This window comes from Elgaria multicarinata, chromosome 10, assembly GCF_023053635.1.
Source record: "Elgaria multicarinata webbii isolate HBS135686 ecotype San Diego chromosome 10, rElgMul1.1.pri, whole genome shotgun sequence".
In the NCBI taxonomy this organism is placed as follows: Eukaryota; Metazoa; Chordata; class Lepidosauria; order Squamata; family Anguidae; genus Elgaria; species Elgaria multicarinata.
In genome coordinates, this window is record NC_086180.1 from 87198212 (window position 1) to 87212494 (window position 14283).

General features: G+C 40.5%; 1 protein-coding gene across 3 annotated transcripts in view; it reads right to left on the reverse strand.

The window, feature by feature from the left end:
- SLIT2 (slit guidance ligand 2) overlaps positions 1-14283 on the reverse strand; it is a 317811-nt gene that overhangs the window by 29425 nt on the left and 274103 nt on the right. For all 3 annotated transcript variants that reach the window (XM_063135275.1, XM_063135274.1, XM_063135273.1), the window contains 3 exons: positions 10098-10222; positions 9427-9524; positions 5436-5575 (listed from right to left, as the gene is read on the reverse strand). In XM_063135275.1, the coding sequence (XP_062991345.1) occupies positions 5436-5575; positions 9427-9524; positions 10098-10222 (363 nt within the window). The remainder of the gene's footprint in view (positions 1-5435; positions 5576-9426; positions 9525-10097; positions 10223-14283) is intronic.

The following is a 14283-nucleotide window of genomic DNA, read 5'->3' on the forward strand; positions in this document are numbered from 1 at the left end:
AGCCTCAGGGAATGCCTCCTCCTGTATGAGCTCCCCTTCCTACTGGGATCTACTAATAAAGCTTTGCTAAATATTTGATCACATGTGAAGTCTGGATTATCTTCCACAAGAAAAACGGTATCTTCTGTTTCTGCTGTGGCTCTACACCTTTCGGGCATCCTTCTTTGAAAGCTCCATCTTAATTCTCTTTGTGAAGGCAGGCCAACTGTTTTTGTTCTGCTTTTTATTAGGCCAGTCTTGATATGTTATATTTTCACTGAATTGTATCTTTTTTTGTAAACTGCTATGATAATTTTTAATGGAAACGCAGTATAAAATATTTTCAATGAATAAAATGTATCCCTTATTTAAAACCAGACTCCTAACTTTGAAATGAAAGAAACAAATCACGTTATTAAAACAAACAAAAAACACAGCTTGCTTTTTTCTCTGGCATTGTGGGGTCAGTATGGGTGTTGCAAGGGAGCTTTTTGCACTCGTTCCTGGAATTCTGCCACCCTTTGCCACACTACTGAAAGGATAATTTCAAGGAGAGGGTAAAAGGAATGGTAGCACCGTATTTCTTCGATTGTAAGACGCCACCGATTGTAAGACGCACACTAATTTCAGTACCACCAACAGAAAAAAAAGCTTTGATTCTAAGAAGAATAATCACACCTGTTTATTAGAGATGTTTTTAGAGATGTTTATATGGGGGGAAAAGTGCATCTTAGAATCGAAGAAATACGGTAATAAAGAAGAGGGCCCTAGCCTTAATGACCTTCTGAGCAAACTAGACCTCAAAATATGCAGTTATAGTACTAAGGAACTTAGTAAAGTAACACAACACTGAGCTACGCTATGCCCCTTTTGAATATTGACTGTTGAATCCCACACAACATGCACATTATTCCTGCCACACTGATTTTCCAGATGTATAGAGCACCTCTAAAAATACAAGTGGGGAAAACATAGTAAGACGAAACATAAAATCCAGTTTTAAATCACCAGGACTAGCAAAACTTGAGTGTTCCACTTCAATAGGAAATTAATCAGATTATCCATGCCTCTGAAATCTGTGAAAGGAAAAGGTCCAGACATGGCTGACAAAGACCTTAAGAAAAGAAAAGAAAAAGCTACTGGTAAAAAAAAAAAAGGCGGGATGATCAGGGCACCAGTTTGTCGTAAAGCAACACGGAGTAACAACTCAGTTGAATTTCCAGCTGGCACAGAAACAAGGATTGTTTGAATTGATCTTTAAGCTACTTTTGGATTCAGAATAAAATAGTTTAAAGATTACAACCAATTGTCAGCTTTCAGTTATAGCATTCATAGGTGCGCTAAGTTCAACTGTTACTAAAATGTGAAGCAATCTGATAAGACATCAGGAGGGAAACAACAATGTTTGATTTGTCTTATTGAGTGCCATTTTGGAATAAAGAGCTTTATTTGTAATTAAATTTTGGAATAAAGAGCTTTCATTATTAATGAAGCTCCTCCATATTGTTAGACACATCCAAAAGATAAAGGGTTGTAGTAATGGGTGAATTCAATAATCCTCACATAGATTGGATAAATACATGTTCTGATCATGACAAAGATAACATTTTCTAGATTCCCTAAACGACTGTGCTCTAGAGCTATTGATCATGGAACTGACCAGAGAGGAGGAGAACATCGACTTAACCCTAAGTGGCACCCGGACCTAACGTGAGATGCAAGTGTTATTGAACCAACTGGGTTCAGTGACCGCAGTGCCATCAAATTAAATGTATATGTAAGTATAAAATTGCCAAGGAAGTCCAACACCTTCACGTTTGGCTTCAAAAGAAGAAGTAAAAAAGAAAGTTGAAAGAAAATCAGGAGGGACAAATCTCTCCAGAACATGTGCATTCTTGAAACCACGGTAACAGAGGCTCAGCTAGACTATATACTGCAGTTCAGTAAAGATAGTACTAAACCCAAAGGGTCACAAATATGGTTAACAAGCAGAGTCAAGGCAGCTATTGGAGAAAAGAAGGCTTCCTTCAGAAAGTGGAAGTTTTGCCCAAAAAAGGACAAAAAGGAACACAGGCTTGCACAAAATATTTTTTTGTGGGGGGTGGGGTAGAGAAAGGGATTTTGAGGAGCATTAAGATCAACTATTTGGGTCTGTCTTCACTACAAAACATGCACAGTACCTGTGCCTGAACCATTATTTTCAGTCTGCACAAATGAGGCAAATAGTGGTGAAGGCAATTAAGTTCTAGACAAGGGGAAAGTAACCTGGTGCACTCAAGATGTTTAGCCTTGGGACTGCAATACCTGATGGAACACTTCTCCCAACATTAACCTACCCATACAATGCTCTCAACATCTAAGGTCCTCCTCTGAGTGCCTACTCCGAGGGAAGCTTGGAGGATGGCAACAAGGGAGAGGGCCTTTTCGGTGGTGGCCCCCAGACTGTGGAATGATCTCCCTGATGGCCGGGCGCCAACACTGTTACCTTTCAGGCGCCAGGCCAAGACTTTTCTCTTCTCCCTGGCATTTAACAGCATTTAACTGCTAAGTTTGTTTTCTAATGGACCCCAGAACTGTTGTTTTTAAATGGATACTGTTGTTTTTATACTGTTGTTTTTATGTTTCTGATGGTTTTTAAATTTTGTTTACTTTTTAAATGTTTACTTTTTTAACTTTTCTAAACCGCCCAGAGAGCTTCAGCTATAGGGCGGTATATGAATGTAATAAATAAATACATACATTTTAGACTACAACGTCCTTGACCCCTGACCATTTGCCATGCTGGATGGGGCTTATGGGGGTTGTAATCCAAAACATGGTCCAGATAGTATTCATTCAAGAGTTCTTAACAGAGCCATCCTATGGTCCTGGTAGAGTGTCCTAGAGGCCATAGGATATGTTTGAGTCTCCCTCCCAAATGCCATGGACACTGTTATAACTCAGGGTAGGCGGACTCTGTGTTCCAATCTGACTCCTGCCTCTCCCCAACCCAGTTGCTGCAGAAAGAAAAGTAGCAGCTGTTTTCTGAAATCAGAAAAGCAACCCCAGATGAGGTCAAAAGCGGGCATTCTGGTGGGTGGGGAGGAAAAAGGGGAGGCTGGGACAGGCTGTATCCTGTGGCCTCCCCATCTCCACCAGCGCAACTCTGTAGACAGGTTCAAATAGGTGTCTAGATGAAACAAAAGAGGAGGATGGAGAAGTGAAAATCCCCTCCATCGCTCTTCCTGCCCTGGGAGCAGCAGCCTGGCAAGGGCACTGAATACTCCGAAGGTTCCAAGATTGGAGGCTTCTATCTAGCAGGCAGCAATCCCATAGGATTGTGCCCTAAAGAACTCAAATGTGAAATGTTTGATGCAACGTGATGAGAAAGAGGATGAGGAGCATCGCAGATGGTGACAATGGTAGTGAGAAGATAGACGCTTTGAAGGAGTGGGCCATGGAGAGTGTCTTTTGTATAATTAAAGTCTTCTCCAGCTTCCTGAGACTTCTCTTCCTTTTTGTGTACATCTTGGATGTTCACCCACCTTGAACCCTCTTGTCCAAGGGCCTTTAAAAAATTGGAACCAGCACTGCATCCACGAAAGGGGTATACAATGTGTGGCCCTCCAGCTGTTTTGGCCTACAACATCCATCAGTCTAGCTAGTGTAGCCAATGGTGGGAATTGTAGTCCAAAACAACTGGAGGGCCACAAGTTCCCCACCCAATTGATCACTGATAAAATGGCAGATTTTCTCCCACATATTGAATTAGTTATCCATGCTTAACTATTTTAATTATTGTCATGCATGATGTATATTAAAATGAACGATTAACTTTTTCTCTTTTTATGGTCCCTAAAAACCCAAACACACAACCTAGTACATCTCCTAGCACCGTGTCCATCCAGCCCAGTAACTTTTTACATTATGTTTTAAAAAATAATAACTAGCAAAATTAGCTCAAGGCATACTTGACAACTTATTTTCAAAATACTTGACCAAAACCAATCTGTGTTAATTCAAGAAGAATGGTTTAATTCAGGTTGTACTGTGAGTTTGTTGGATATATAGAACTTATAGTGGGATGTGTGTTGGAGAAGACACAGACTTAAACAACCCTCATATAATCGTAAAACATATTATGGGTTATGCAAGTGTTTAAATCTCAAATAACCCCACATGGGTTCAGACAACACAATAAGCCATGATAACCCCAGCCTGGACTTGCACCTTCATAATGTTGGACAGAACACACTGCGGTGTCCTGAGGGTTACTTAACCCACTCTGGGCTGTCATGTTGAATTATCCAGGTCACTTTCTTTAGAAATACTCCCACCCACCGACTCCATCATGCAACATCTTCAGCTAGACACCTTGGTCTAGGGTTTGGTATGCTCAGCCGGGGCCCGCCTTTGACGAGGCGGAATTTCGCAACAATGCTACCTTGGTCAAAATTCACCAAATCTACATATGTAGGTTTTATTTCCATATTTGATAAAGCATCATCTCCCCACACTCAAACTACAAATAATGTTTAAACATGTGCTGCGAGTTTTGAAAAGGGGATTGTAATTTGGTGTAGAAGAATAGCAGGGGTGTGAAAATGAAAGTAAACCTGGAACTGTGGGTGTACACTCATGACAAAATGTACAAAAATGGCTCTTCTGGATCATGACCAATTCTGGGAAGTAAATCCTCAACAATTTCAACAGGCAGCACACTGACCAGGTCCACACGACATGAAAGCCCACCATGGGCAGCCAGCCATGGTGGGTTGTTGTGTTGTCCAAAACCAGCACATTCTTTTTTGGTGCACCTATTTCTCTCCCTTCAGCACTCCTCCCTTTGATAGCTTAAAGATACAAGGAAATTGACAAGGCAAGGCTACATATATACTGGATGGGTGAAAGGAATGGGGGACGATGTCAAAAACCGACCCCATTTTAATACTCTGAAAGCACTGAAAGAAAAAGAAAAAAGGTGGCGAATGAAAAGGTGCAGTGATCAGAATGGGGAGGGGGCCAGGACAAGGAGGCAAAATGGGTTTTGATGGAAAGGTGCCTGGGATATGTGCCAGAGCCGTCTGACTGTCAGAGGGGGAAGGAGGGGAGAATAAGCCACAGCAAGTGTGATTGTCTGTCAGGTGTACTATGGATTGTTCTACGAACAACCCACCCACTGTGGCTTATTCACAGGGTGGCTTAGTGTGACAGGCGAATTCGCCAACTGCGTGTGACCAAGGATTAGTGAAAAACAGGGCTCTTCCTCTTACTGTGCTCTGCTTTTGCAAGATGTGCATTTTCTGATTAAGCAATACTTTTAAGAATCCCAGAGGCAGCAGCTAAACAAAGGGATGAATTAGAACAACCCTAAAAGGCACATTTTGCTAAGTAAACTAGGAGAAAAGGGAATCAATATCACAGTCTGGCATGATATTTAAGAGCTATTAGAACAAGATTTTTTTTCTTTTTCCTACCTGTATATTCAGGTGGACACAAACAAGTATAGTTGTTAATTCCATCTACACACGTGGAATTATTTTCACAATCGTTATCTTCACAATCATCAATATTCACTTCACAGTTTTCGCCTTCAAATCCATCTGCGCAGGCACACCTGTAAAGAAGGAAAATATGCTATATTTTCAAACATGGGCATCATCCAAACATTACACGGGGATGCTTAAAAAGGCATGTACCCATGCCAAATTATCCTCAGGTTTAATGTTTTTCAACTGGAATTCAGACCTTTCCCTTTTCAATAGGAGTGGAGAATTTCAGGCAGGTAGGAAAAATTAACCTCTAACCGCTTTTTCACTGGGCACTTTGCAATTTTTCCATTTCCCTATCCTGCTTTTGATGGGATCCACGTTCTGTCTTTGTGTCTTTGATCTAGTTCTCACTGGGGTGATAAAAGCTGAGTCTAGGTCTTATCCCTGCATGCATCAGGTAGTGGTTATTTTGACATCCAGGTCCCAAGCCATTTAGGGGTATAAAAATAAATACTAGATCTTTGAATTGTGCTCAGAGAGAGAATGAATAGTCAATATTTGAGAAACAGCAAGAAGTGTTCCTTTCGGCTGGTCCAAGTTAGTAACTGTACTTTCAGAGTAGTCTTCAAGGGCTGCTCTACTTATAACACTTTGCAGTAGTAGGTCCTCTCTGCCCAGGAGGGGTCACAGCTGGTGCATCTCCTTTCACTGGTGTCACACATGCCAGTTTGGCATCCAATGACTAGGGTGGATTCATTAGCATCCCCAGAATGCAAATATGATCCTTGGGGGAGAGTGTATAAGTATATAAGCCATGAAGGACAAGGGCTAAACAAACACATTTTAACCTACATCCCCCTCCCCAATCAACCAAACTACAGGAACCATCTAGTCATCCCAAAACAAGGGACCTCAGATGGTTTCAAATACTGAACTGCAGAGTAGCAACATCTAGACCAAGTGACTTTATCCTTGAAGTGCTTAGCAAACAAATCACAGTGGGCCACCATGGGTTCCAAACTGAAGAAGGCCCTGACCCACTCTGAAAATCTCTGCCAAAATGCACTGCACAGATGCAGCAGTATCAGAGTGGAGATGTATCTTCATCACTGTCACCACCACAAAGTAGGCTAAATAAGGAGTGCTTAACCAGATTTCGGTCAGATGTGCTTCAGGTTTTCTGTCACTTGTGTTTCAAAGATGTTGTGGAGGAAATTAGAAACACCTGAAAGCTTGTGAGCCTGAATCTGCTCTTATACACAGACAGGAAAGTGAACCAGAGTGTGAGCTTGGCCTGTCAAAAGTCATAACAGAGGGCAATATTAGCTGCACTCCAAACTGTCCAAACAACACAACTTTGCATAATTAAGATGCTTTGCTTGCTTCTACCTTGTACCCCACCCTGCCAGCAGCATGTGTTGAGCAGTGATACAAAGTTGTTATTGCATTTCTTATTTGCATAAGTAGGATTCAAACAATGCAATTCTGATTGGAAGGTTTGAATCCTTTAACTTAATGGGTTGTTAACTTGAATTATAGCTTGTGTGCTGATTGGGTAGTTTTGAACTATACGCGTGCTGCGATTGGACCAGAAAGCCAGAATATTGATTGGTGGGTTTGGGGTCTGTATTTGTGTGCTGATTGGTATTTTCAAGCCACCTGAAAACTATGAAAGGCGTGTGTTTCTGTATGATCGTGGGTTCTCTCACTTGAACTTGCTCTATGTGCTGACCACTTTTATTGCTTGCAGTAAAACTTCCTTACAGAGACGTTGCCTTGAGACTTCTTGACCCCCACTGAAAGATCCTAAGTATAGGGGTTCCAAATTCCCCAATAGATGTCTCTACAACTGCCTAATTTCTCCCAGTTCCCTGGTAAATCAAAGAATCGAACGGGCAGTATTCAGCTTATTGTATCAACTGCTCAGAGTGACCAGGACACTTGGAGGTTTGGCCTGATCTGATGAGGTTTTCCTATAGGAGGCGAGGCCAACACAGCAGAGAAAAAGGAATCCCATTCCTAAAACCAGCTTCCTCTTTAGAGCTGCTTTGCAGACACTCCCAAAAGAAAAGATTCTGTAGCAGAGAAGGTTCCCTATCTCTGTTCTGAGTATCTCAACTGGACCACAGGACATTGTATTTCCCATTTCTCTTTCTTTGCAGCATTTATGCTGTTTTTCGTATAACTCCTCTGTTCAGGGCCATTATAACTTGATTAATGGTTTAATTTGTTTTTAGCTGTGTATATTGTTTTATTAGGGTGACCAGATGAAAAGGAGAACAGGGCTCCTGTATCTTTAACAGTTGCATAGGAAAGGGAATTTCAGCAGGTATCATGGAGAACCTGGTGAAATTCACTCTTCATCACAGCAGTAAAAGCTGCAGGAGCTATACTAGAGTGACCAGATTTAAAAGAGGGCAGGGCACCTGCAGCTTTAACTGTTGTGATGAAGAGGGAATTTCACCAGGTTCTCCATATATACAAATAACACTCACTGAAATGCCCCTTTCAATACAACAGTGAAAGATACAGGAGCCCTGTCCTCTTTTTTATATGGTCACCCTAGTTTTATATTGTATGATTTTATCTGTACACCACCCTGAGATCCTAGTGATATAGGGCGGGATACAAACATTTTAAATAAATAAATGTCAAGATTTTTTTTCAAATATAAAAGACCTGGTCAGAAAAATCAGAGAATTACTTAAAATTGGTAGGTAAACTGGGAACAATTAAATGAAAACTTTCTTTCCACTGTTGCAGCACTTCTGCAAATACATTACTCATCTGAATATGATTTTCAAATGTTGTAGCCTATTATGGAATGAATGCATGTAGACACATCATGTGTGTGTGGATAGGAGAGCTGAAACCTCAGTACTCAAGGAATGTAGTTTCTTTGGGGCAAAAATTGTATTACCGTATTTCTTCGATTCGAAGATGCCATCAATTGTAAGACGCACACTAATTTCAGTACCACCAACAGAAAAAAAAGCTTTGATTCTAAAAAATAATAAACGCACCCACGATTCTAAGATGCACCCCATTTTTAGAGATGTTTATATGGGAAAAAAGTGTGTCTTAGAATCAAAGAAATATGGTATTTATTTATTTATTATTGGACATTTATTCTGTGGGTACTAGTGGCTATGCTATAAGCTGATACTTAGGACACGCTTATTCACTTGTCCTGCGTACAGCCCACTAACATAACGTGTTCTGGAGTGCTACTTATTCATTTTAGTCATTTGAAGTTGTGATTAAAACATTAATTTACCAAGATATTAAAATGTATCAGATTAATTTCAAATAGAAAGCAATCTAACCTTTGGCCAAAATTAAGATGTAAAAAAAGGAGGATAATTTCTTAATGAACAGAAGGAATTAAGAATGTTTCTAACAAGCTAGAGGAATGGATCAGCATTCTTATTTGAAATTATTGAATCCATTTATTAAAGAACTCTATTTCATAATTCATGAGGTACATCTGGGGTGCTTGTACTGTGTGATTAAATAACTCTAGATTAAAAATGCTCACAGCATGTTTATCCACTGGTGTGCTGGTTTGGCAATGAATCATTAATTTTCTGTTTCACTGGGATTTACATCTGATCATTTACAGGCTGTCTGTTGATATAACGCACAGAACAACAGCTGAATTGTGAGACTTTTCAGCAGGGATCTCGCTAGCTATTAATTAGCATAATAGAGTCAACACCATGTTGTCTTGCCCTGTTATGCCTTGACTCATAACAACGTATTTAAAAACGAAAAACTTCTAGAGCACACTAAGCTCTTTGATGTTACTCTGTTTCCTGAATGCTACAGCCTTAGAAGAGTCACCACAGTGGGTTTGTGTTTATCAAGACCCATCACCTCTTCTCATTACTTTGTGGGATGAAAGATTCATAGCATACACAGACTTACAAACTCCATAGGGCTTCTTTCCTGTGTTTCAAGATTAAAAGGAACCTACCAAAATCCATCCTTTTCGCCTTCTTTTAAGTGACAAGTCCCCCCTTGTTTACAAGGGTTGCTAATGCAGGCATGAATTGGAGCATCACAGTCTTGGCCCTAGGGATAAAACAGCGAAATTGTGAGACTGTATAGGACGAAGGCAAATTGGATTTTCTTATAAAATAGCAAAGATACATATTCCACCTCTCTCTTGATATTCTTGCTTCTCTGTCTCTCTCCCCCCATGGAGAAGCTACAGCTCAGGATCAGAATAGTTGCTTAGAAAGCGGGATCTTCAAGTTCAACTCCTGGCATCTCTGTTAGGTAACCGAGTGTGAAAGACCTCTGTCTGGCTGAGTCCTTGGGCCAAACTACATGTTCTACTTAGTGTAGCTGAGGCTATTTTTCTTTATTTTCATGTAAACACAAGTGGTCCTAGCCTGGACTGGGACTACGGCAATTCGGAAGAAGAGGGTTTAAGCTTTCACCTCACTTCTTTTCTTTTTTATTGAAATTCCACTCGCCCCACCCCCATGGAGCTGGTAAAAAAAAGGGCGGGATCGCCATTGGAATTGGCAGCCAGAGTAGCAAGTACTGGGCTACGTCGACAAATGGGAGGGATCATCCTGAAAGACAGCTTATAAATAATGCTGAATAAATCAATAAAATTAAGCCGCCTGTTCTCCATACCTTGAAACCATATGGACAGGAGCATCTGTAGAAATCTACAGGGTCATTATTACAAGTTCCATCATTTTTGCATGGATTTGACAAGCAAGGACTACACTTGGCAAGAATGTTGACATCCACCATACCTTAAAATAAACAAAAAATCATAGTCACAAACAGAAGCCTATCATTATTTTAATCATTTTTTTTCATTTGAATTGAATCAACAAACCCTGGCTAGATCCACCATTCCAAGACAATCCTAGCACACCCAAAAAGATATTTACATAACATGAAAGTATTCTAGTGGTTGTTGCTCTCATATGAAAACCAGACTGTAAGACTGTAGTCTCAGTTGCTGGCTGACCAGCCTACCAAGAAGAAAATGAGCACCATTGCTGTACACATAATCAAAAGGTTCAGGATGGACTTGAAATATGATCTGTTAAGACTTTTAAAACATGATGTTGTGTTCGGACAACATAATAGACAATGGTGGGTTAATAGTCAACTCCACGGTTGGTTATCGGGGGGGTACTACCCACATAACATGATTATAATCAACCGTGGTGTGGATTAAGGCCAGCATTAAGCTGACTATTAATCAACAGTGAGCTTGATTGACACATCACCTGCCCTCTCCCCACCTGAGTCCTCCTGCTGGTATCCCATCAGCCATTGTGAGTTCTGCTGGCTGAACTTGAACGGCAGCTGCCGCTTTGGTCACTCTTGCCAGGGGACTCTGTAGTCACTGAAAATAATGAACTGTGCGCATCGAAATAGTCATTGGTGCCCAACACACAACATGATAACCAATGGTTTTTTTAAATAATCAACTCTGCACAGTGTTGATTATTTGTGTTGGTTATTTTGGCTGAATAACCAACTGTGGTGTGAAAAAGTCCCGACAGATGACAAAATAACCAACTGTTGACTATTTAACCCATTATTGGTTAACGTGTCATCCAAACCCAGTTATTGTATAATTTTTAGTCTGTGAGAAATTTCTGTCTCCCCTTCCTAATTATGCTTTGGTGTTTTATTTTGTTTTTCATTTTTACTATATTTTAATTGTTTTTTTTTTTTTTTTCATTTTGTTTTTAAGTGAGTCACTTTGTACGGTGCTTTTAGAGCCAAAAAGTGGTATATTAATAATTTGTACTATAAATCAATAATTCACTCAATGCATGCCAAAATGTTAAGTATTATTGGGAATGAGAAGTCACACTTCACCTGGACAGTGTGTATTCTTGTACAGGTTGTATTTGCTGACATAAATATCATGTGTTTTTGAGAGTCAAGAAGGGAGGGAGCAGCTCTTTAAAACCACAAAATAACCATGCTTGAAGAAATGTGAAGTTTCATAAAGTCAGTTTTTCTAGGGAAGGACTGTAGTTTTAAGAATTCAGCACTTTATTTACTTATTGCATTTAAAGCCCGCCTTTTTTCCTCCACGGAACCCAAGGCAGCGTACATGACCCTCCTCCTCCTCTCCATTTTACCCTCACAACAATAAACCTGTGAGATCGGTTGAGCTGAGAGGTTGTGACTGGCCCAAAGTCACTCAGAGAGTAACCTGACTCCCAAGCCAACACTCTAACCAATACACCACACTGCATTTAATCTGCATTTGCCAGAAACATGAGAATTCTATATTCTTTAAAATAACTGAATTTTGAGCAAAATTAGTCACCCACCCACTATATGATCTTTATCCCCTTTCCCAAATTACTGATTTTGCCAATTATTAAAGTAGTTTCAGATCAGTCTCCTCATGACGGTGACGGACCTGTTTAAGCTTGCATCAGACCCAGTTGTGCAAAATGTGAGGGTGAATGGGGCCCTGTTTTTGGAGTAAAGGGGGCAGGCAGGTCGAGGGAGCTGAAACCTCCCTGTAACATTTGCCCCTGGATTCCTTCAGCCAGGACTCAGCTGAAAAATAGAGTTAACATCAGAAGGTAGGTAAGTAGGAGGAGGTGGTTTGTCTAAATCTCACCCCTCCCCTACTTTATACATTAGTTGCATTTTAAAGAAATGGATCTGCAATTGCCAAGTGTAGTTTACGCTTCAGAGCACGCCTCCAATAATTCATTATTTTCGTGAGGGTTGTAAGTAGACTGAATGAATAAAGCGGCTGTATCTGTTATAAACAGCTGCTTCTTTTCTAACCAATCTCATGTTTTTTGTTTCTTAAACAGCATTTTAGGATTTCCCAGAAAGTTGTTATAATAGTGAATATAATACTAGAGAACAATAAATAATAATAACGGAAAATAAGCATGCCATCATGTAAGGTGTCCTCTTTTTAAATGCAAATAGCAGCTGCCTGGGACAACTGCTCAGGACTGGGACAACATGGTTCCAATGAAAATTATTCCTCCAAATTATTCCTGTTGGGTATGGGAGGGGAGCTCCCATTGGTGTCAATAGGATCTTTGTAAGGTTGTCGCACCAAGCAAGGGGGTTTCCCCTTCCCACTCACTGTAGTCCCAGTCCTAATTGGGTCTCCCAGAAGCTGCCATTTTCAGTTTAAAAAGACACACAGGACATTAAATCACATTTTTAATGTCATGTGAGGTTTAGCTCTAAGCTGTCACGAAACAACATGGAGTAAATCATGAAAATGAATCCCATAGCTATGCACAATTGTAACAATGGAGCATATATCATTAGAACGGCGTTACTAGTAACCTTTGCTTGCCAGGTAAAGGAAGATTGACCTGTTCTGTTAGCCTGTAAGTTGCAATTCTATTATAACAGTTTAACAGAAACATAAAGAAGGGAGAGTTGTTGCACCTAGACAGCTTGCTTTGAAAATTATTTAGGCAGGTCATCCCAAATTCATTCATGTCTGCCCAAGTTTGAACCATGCAATAGTTTCACATTCTACATTATCCAAGGCCATAGCTAGACCTAAGGTTTATCCCTGGATCGTCCAGGGGTCAAACCTGTTCATCTAGGTGACACACAGGGGAGCCAGTGCTCAGGCAGGGGCGAACCCTGGAGGATCCCAGGATAAACCTTAGGTCTAGCTGTGGCCCAAGTTTCATCCACCTTTGAATTCCCTCCCCAGGGAGATTTATTTATTAAAACATTTATATCTTGCCCTATATCACAAGGGCCTCAGGGCGGCGTACAGACTTACATTGTGCTGACACTGTTATACTTTCATGACGTGACATAACATATATCTGTATGCTACATCAGGGGTGGGGGTGTTGATGGGTCCAATTTTTACCAGGAAAACAATAAAGAAAAAAGAAGGAGTGCACATGGATGAGATGGCCAAACCCTTTCACCTCTTTAGCATCACCTCCCTATTCTCTGGCCTTAGCTAGACCTACTGGTTTAGCGGGATGGAGGGGTGAAGATCCCGCACAAGGCATTCTATACCGGCATGTAAAAACACGTATGTTCCTTGTACTACACATGTAGTCCTTTAGATCATGGACAAAGAACATTTGCTTTTTAACAAAATGTTAATGATCAAGGAAAGCACCTTTTAACCATGTTTAGTACCCACTATCATGTTAGGCACTAAGCAACACTGTCTGTGCACTAGATGATGACTAGAACACAGAGGAGACACCATCCGTTCTCGAAATCCAAAGAATGTAAACAAGACAAAAGTGACAGGCAGAACACGGAAAGGAAGAGGTTTGCTAAAGGAATGGGAAGAACTGAAATGGGCTCTGAATTTGCAGAGGTACACTAAAGACACTGTGAAATAAGCCAATTCTGAGGAGTCATTTCACAGAGAAAATGGAGATGACACTCTAAACACCTTGGAGAAGTGGATTCAAATTAAATGTATAAAATACAAGTCCTGAAGATAGACATGGGAGAAAGGGGTTTACACAGGGAGGAAAGGAATTTAAGGGAGAAAGAAGAGGTACTACGGGGAGACACTATGGAGTGTGTGGAGAAAAGATTTAAAAAATTAGTGATTGAAGCTGACGTGGAAAGTAGCAAGGAATGTGTGCAACAACTTAAGGAGAGGACAGAAATAAAATGACAGCACAAAATGGTAAACAAACTAAAATAGAGAGAGAAGGGAAAAGAGTGTGGAAAATTGAGCAGAGAGGCACTCGTATTGTCAGTTGCTGTCTAGGGGGAAGCAATAGGGAGATTTGGGCAGCAGATGCACAAAGCTGAAGACTGGAAAAGTAATGGAAAAATAGTGTGAGGTAGAAATAAATAGAGGAGC